The sequence below is a fragment of the Vulpes lagopus genome, chromosome 10 (assembly GCF_018345385.1).
Source record: "Vulpes lagopus strain Blue_001 chromosome 10, ASM1834538v1, whole genome shotgun sequence".
NCBI lineage: Eukaryota > Metazoa > Chordata > Mammalia > Carnivora > Canidae > Vulpes > Vulpes lagopus.
Window position 1 is genome coordinate 842,405 of NC_054833.1, and position 6,801 is coordinate 849,205.

General features: G+C 41.5%; 1 protein-coding gene across 1 annotated transcript; it reads right to left on the reverse strand.

Annotated features, from left to right (window-relative positions):
• Positions 1 to 653: 653 nt before the first annotated feature.
• On the reverse strand, positions 654 to 3,764 carry LOC121499859 (olfactory receptor 1F12). The gene is given in 8 exon segments (XM_041771075.1): positions 654 to 771; positions 1,210 to 1,283; positions 1,285 to 1,439; positions 1,442 to 1,671; positions 1,673 to 1,735; positions 1,737 to 2,036; positions 2,413 to 2,530; positions 3,749 to 3,764. Coding segments are annotated over 8 exon segments (1,074 nt in total).
• Between the last annotated feature and the right edge of the window lie 3,037 nt (positions 3,765 to 6,801).

Here is a 6,801-nt window from a genome sequence, read left to right on the forward strand (position 1 = left end):
AAAGTTTTCTGATCTGTCTCCTAAGAAAAAAGTAAAAAAAAAACCACAAGGGTAACTTGTAATCATAAACAAAACAAACAAACATATTTATAGCAGGATGTTTTAAAAAAATATCTTTTTATCTCTATTTCTGCCTGTCAGTTACTACCTATAAGAAAATGAGCAGGGCACCTGGGTGGCTCAGTGGTTGAGCATCTGCCTTTGGCTTAGGTCGTGATCCCGGGGTCCGGGGATTGAATCCTATACCAGGCTTCCCTCAAGGAGCCTGCTTCTCCCTCTGCCTATGTCTCTGCCTTCCTCTCTCTGTCTCTCATATCCTCTCTCACTGTTTTTCATGCATGACAACATGGTTATGTCACTCCTGTCTACTCTAGGAGGACAGGCCTGCAAGGGTTCTCTATTCTGTACTCCCTATGGTATGTTTCTGTGTTGATCTGAGCCACCTGGGAGTTCTTAACAATGCACTCAAATGTTGATTTCGTTTTTTTTACTATGATTTTCAGGCCTGTGACTAAGTAGCAAATTTAGGTTATCACCAAGTTTATTTAGGTATTTTGTGACATCTATGTAACATCTTTGTAACTGTGGCTAGAATGAAAATGATGAGCTAATAAGAATTTGCCTCCTGTTGAACTCCTTTCAGTCAGTACAAATCACTGGGAGAAGGTTTTGGTCTGGCACACAGCCTTCTTTAATGCCCCCGTCAGCTCACTGTTCGTTAGACTGTATATGAAGGGATTCAACATAGGGGCTATGACCATGAAGACCATGTTGTGCCCAAGATCGCGAATCCGAGAAACCGCCAAGGAGCTGACACCGATGCAATCACACGAGGGTTTATTACAAGCTGGAGCCTGGGACCAAGTATACCTGACGCAGCGAAGCAGGGACTTGGACCCCGAGACTAAGAGGCTTAGCAACTTTATAGGGGCCAGTGGCCAATGGGATACACAGAAAGTTGCACAGTCATGCTGGTCCGCTGAGCCGGATTTCCAGTTACGGTTTGCCCTGGTCTCTGACCAGGGCGGGGCAGTGTCCCTGAGCCGGATTTCCGATTAGGGTGTGTCCTGGTCTTTGATTAGGGCCGGGCAGTGCCCTAAGTAATAAGCAAGTCAGCACAGGCAAGTGCAGCCCAAAATATAGTCAGTCCTGCTCTGCTTGTCCAGGGGTAGGGGATTTTGTTAAATTTCCCGGGTCCCACAGACCAGTGATGTGGCTGAGTCTTTTTCAGATGAATGGTTGGATGAGGGGCTCATATAGACTCCTGTGATTGCTCCGTAGAAAAAGAATGACCAAGGCAAGGTGAGATCCACAGGTGAAAAAAGCCCTGAGTTTTCCTTGGGCAGAAGGGATTTTCATCACAGAGGAGATGATGAAGCTATAGGATGTCAGGACACACCCTGAAGGTACCACAAAGATCAATCCCACTGCAGCCAGAACATGAACTGATTGACACTGGTGTTAGAACAGGAGAGGGGGAGGAGAGAGTTGATATCACAGAAGGAATGGTGGGTGATGTTAGAGCAGAAGTGCAGACAGGTGAGCATAAGGGTGTGTAAGAAGGGATACAAAGTGGCAAAGAACCCAGGCACAGCCACCAGAGAGGCACAAAGGTGCTGAGTCATAATGGTGGAGTAACACAAAGGGTGACAGATGGCCACATAAGGGTCAGGCTGTCACTGTGAGAAGGAATTTGTCCATGTTAGCAAACATTATACAGAAATACATCTGGATAGCCAGGATAGGAGATGGTCTGAGTCTGTGCTTGGATGTTCAGCAGCATCTTGGGGACTGTAGATGAAGGAAGGCAGAGGTCTACCACAGACAGATTGGCAAGGAAGAAATACATGGGTGTGTGGAGGTGGCAGTCTGAGACAATAGCTAGCAAGATGAACAAGTTTCCAGACAGCCCTGTTAAGTAGAGACACAGGAAAAGTATGAAAAGGAGAGCCTGTCACTCTGGCCAGCTTGAGAAGCCCAAGAGAAGAAAGTCAGAGACACTGATTTGATTTCCTTTTTCTATTGCTTGGAAATACCTGCATGAAAACGAAGAGTTGAAATATTTTTGACAGAAAAAAATTTTTCCTTTTTATTTTTTTGTCCATTCACCTAATCTTGTCCCAATTACTAAATATTTTCTTTTCTTAAAGACTTTATTTATTCATGAGAGACACAAAGAGAGAGAGAGAGGCAGAGACACAAGCAGGCTCCATGCAGGGATCCTGATGTGGGACTCGGTCCTGGGTCTCCAGGATCAGGCCTTGGGCTAAGAGTGGTGCTAACCCACTGAACCACCCAGGCTGCCCTTCCTTTAGGCCATCCTACCTCCTCCTGATACTCTCTTGTAAGCTTCACTGACTGTGGGTATGTCTTTCCGTTTCATCAGCTGATTTTTTATTTATCCTCCCTTACTGGAACAGCACCTCACCAGGACTTTCAAGGGACCTCCAAACCTCTCCCCTCTTCCTACCAGTGATATCAATAGTGGCTCTTATACATTCTGCACTTTGTGTGGCTGCCTGGCTGCCAGCTGTGCATTGGAACACATCTGTGAGTCTGACATACTAACTGACTCTAAGCCAAACTATGAGATTTATTTTTACTTTTTAAAAATATTTTATTTATTTGAGAGACCGCAAGAGCAGGGGGCAGGGGGAATGCAAGAAACAGACTTCCTGATGAGCAGGGAGCCTGACTCCAGACTCAATCCCAGGACCATGACCTGACCTGAAGGCAGATACTTAACTGACTGAGTCACCCAGGTGTCCCAAATCTTACTTGAGATTTAAGTGAGAAAATTACTCCAGATGTTTATCTAATATCCTATGAAGCATCCTTCTTGGAAACTGGTCAGACATTTGCCATTTTGGATTTATAAGAAGAAGATAAACCATCTTAGCTTTTTATGATTCAAAAGAAAAATACAGTAACACGCCTGACAAGTGTAAAAAGTTAAGCATCCCCCAAATAGTTTACACGAAGACTATGAGCAACATAGGAAAATACTTACAAATAAGTCAAAAAGTTATATAACAGGTGTAATTATATAATAATACATGTAGATAAAACTAAAAGAACTCAGAGAAAATTATGTCAAAGTAGGGGCAAATTTACAAAATTCCCTTTTAATGGTTTTGTATTATTTTAACCATAACTACAAAAAAAGGGGTTCATGTTTATAAGGTATCATGATTACTTTGGGTGCTGCATATCTTGGAGTTGTAGAAAACACAATGCAATGAAGAGTTCCTGAAACTTGGATTAGGATGTGTATGAAAAATACTATCATGGAAAACAATGAAGAGGACAAAATTCACATACACAGAAGAGATAGTTGCTCATGAATGAAAGGCTCCCTGAGAGATAGAAAAGGTCTTGGAGAATGTGGGCTCTGGTTGGCCCAGTTGGAACCAGACTCTATCACTTGTGGGCTGGGTGACCAAGGCACTTAATCACCCTGAATCTTAGTTCTCCCTTGTAGGATGATGGCATTTGCCTTAAAAGTTGTTGTGAAAGTGAAACGAGTCAACATGTGCAAAACTCTCAGCAAATAATGATTACTTAATAAATGCCAATTGCTGGTGGTAGGTCAGGTTTCTTTCGCAGTCTCCACAGCAGCTGTTTTAAATCTTCCCTTCTCAAACCTCAAGCATGTGCCTTCACATTACTTCTCTTATGTTCACAGAGAAAACAGAACCATGGTCAGATGGATGTGTTCAACTTCCTGCCACCAATGCGGGAAACTTACCTGCGCCTCCACTCATCCTTCCTTCTTTCCTTTCCTCCTGTTCCACGTCTCCAGAGCTTTAGCTACTCCTTTTTATTTTCCCAAATAGGTAAATTCTACCCCCAATGTGGGGCTCAAACTCACAACTCTAAGATCAAGAGTCACCTACTCTACTGACTGAGCCAGCCAGATACCCCCACTCTTCTTTCTGTAACCTAAATGTTCTCCTGTTGTGTAGGACCCTGACTTTCAGCTAAAGTCTCTCTCACCTTTGGCTCCCCTTCCCTATCTGTGTTTACTTCTGGGTATCCCCCTGATTTTCTCCCCACTGCACAACCCCTCACAGACTTCATTTCCTCATACCCATATGCCAATCTGCTGTTGCCCCTGCTGCCCCCAATGAATTGCTTTTTGAAGTCTTGAAAAACCCTATGTTCACTTCTTAGACCTTATATTTTTAGACCTCCTAGAATTTTTTCCTTGAGAAACCCTTTCTTGGATTTATTTTCAGATTTCCTCAAATCTATCTGGCCATTCTTTTTCAGCTGCTTTAGCAAAATTCACTTCTTTTGACAGCCTGTAAAATGCAGGCATTCTGCTGTTTTGTTTTTGTTTGTTTGTGTCTCATGGTTGCTTTTCTTTTCATCCTACACATATTCTTGTATGATGCTATTCACTCCCATGGCTTTTATTCTATTCTGTTCATATGCCAGTCTCACCTAAATTATTTCTGTAGTACAATTCTCTCTCTTCAGACTCATATTTCCAGTGCTCTTTAGATATTTCTACTTGGAAGTCACAGACATCCTATGTCTAATACTTTGCAAACTGATATTCTCCCTGCTCACAGACTGTTCCTCCCTCCATGTGCCCTTTATCAATGAAGAGCGCCACAATTTGTCCAGTCATTCAAGAAAAGGAAACTTGTGAGTCAGCCCAGGACTTCTCTCTCCCCTTTACGTGTACATCCAATCAATTGTTAAGCCCTACTGATGTTATTTTTTGAGACTCAGAATATTATTACTAAACAAATAGGTTTTTAACATCTACCACAACTAAAACACTGTTTTAGGCATTGGGAAATAGCAATGAATAAGAGAGGCATGGTCTCTACCCTTGAGGAGCTTTAAATCAAAGCCAGAAACTTCAGAGTTATCCTAGATTCATCCAGTTTATGACCAAGCCATATTGATATTCTGAATTTTCTCAACCTATACTGATTTTCTTTGTTCTTAATTATACTATGTCAGACTCTCATTATCTCTCGTGCAGATACTTGCAATAATCTTCATAATGGTCTTCCTTCGTACAGTCTTCCCCCTTCAATCCTCCTTCATACTTACTAAAGAATGATTCTTCTAAAACAAGAATTTCCCTCCTTCCCTTCTTAAAAATTTCCAATAGTTTTCAATTGCCTGCAACCCAAATTCCCAGTGCTTTATCATGGCACACAAGGTTCTTCATTACCTCTTTCTTACCTGTCTAGTCTTATCTCTTGCTGTGACTAATTTCCCACCCTTAGAATTTCATGACACACACTGAAACTTTGTCTCTCTAGCTTTTCTCACTTTGAAATCCTCTGACCACCTTACTTAAAGCTTCCCTCAAGACATTCTCTGTTGCATAGTCCTGCTTTTTGTCTTCATATTACTTACCACCTGGAATTTTCTTGTTTCCTATAAAGTAATTTATTTGTATTCTAAAATGCATCAATAAAGCATAAGGCCTACAAGAGCAGGAAACTTGTCTTTTTTTTTTAAGCCACTGTATGTGTGGAATATGCCTGACAATACAGCAGACATACTGATCAACATGTATTTGTTGAATAAATGAACATACCTCTAAGAGACTCAGGAAGCTTTTTCTTAGATAGCAGTGTCTTCAATGTATACTTTATAGTGATGTTTATTCTAGGCTATATAGCATTTGAGAATACATATATAAATATGTGTAAATATTTATATATTTACTTTTGTTTTGCTTTCATGATTCTTCCTTGCTTGCAAAGTTATTTTGGAGAACACATAGACTGAATCTTATTCATCTTTGCATAGGGAAACCCAGTTTTCCAAACAATGATTTATATATGCCTATGAAGACAGACTGATTTTTTGAATGGAGTGAGCTTCATGCCAGAGTATTCAAGGCAACACCATCTGGGATTCTATTCTTGGTTCTCCACCTAGCCCCTTGTCTTGTATCTTAGCCAAGGCAGTGGAGAGTCTGGTGACAGAAACTAAAGGAAATAGAGGTAGTCTGTTGGGCTATTTTTTCAGTGATTGAATAACAGAAGTGTGAAAGGCATTCTACACACTAATGTGAATGAGCCCTGGGTTCTTTGGATGCAAAATGCCATGCCTTTCTCCACCCTTCGCATATGTGGTACGATGCCTCTCTGCCTTAACAATTGCTGAAACCCCCAAGAGAAAATAGCCCCTGTAGCCTTCTCTCTTCATCCATCAGAGTCCTGCCCTGTCACTCCAGGAGCTTTGCAGATGGTTGGGGAGTGGCTAGGTGAAGCAGCTTAGTTTTTCAACAGAGGAGAAAGAAAAATTTAGAATTTGGGCTATTGCCATGTTCTCCTACATGGACTGAATAACGGAGGAAACCAGCTTGCAGAGAGGGAAGAATAATATAGATGCTTTTTCAGGAAAAGGGGGGAGTCACATAGTGCTCTACTTCAACTCTGACTCATTTTTTAATTGCTTTGTCCATCTAAAAGGATATCCTCTATTTATTTTCCTTCTCACCTTTGCACCTTGAACCTTCCTGACCTAGCAACTCTTCTAAACTTAATTCTGAAGACACAGATTCCTTCTCTTTTTTCCTAGCTTGAGCCAAGTTCATACCAATTAACATTTCGGTCCTAATTTACCCAACTCTTTCAACTACAGATACATATCTTTCGAGTATTCTTTCATTTTGACCCATCCCTATTGTTTTTTTAAGATTTTATTTTTTAAAGATTTTACTTATCTTTTTGAGAGAGAGAGAGAGAGAGAACATGAGCAGGGGAAGGGGCAGAGGGAGAAGCAGCCTCCCCGCTGAGCAGGGATTCCCCGACGCGGGGCTTG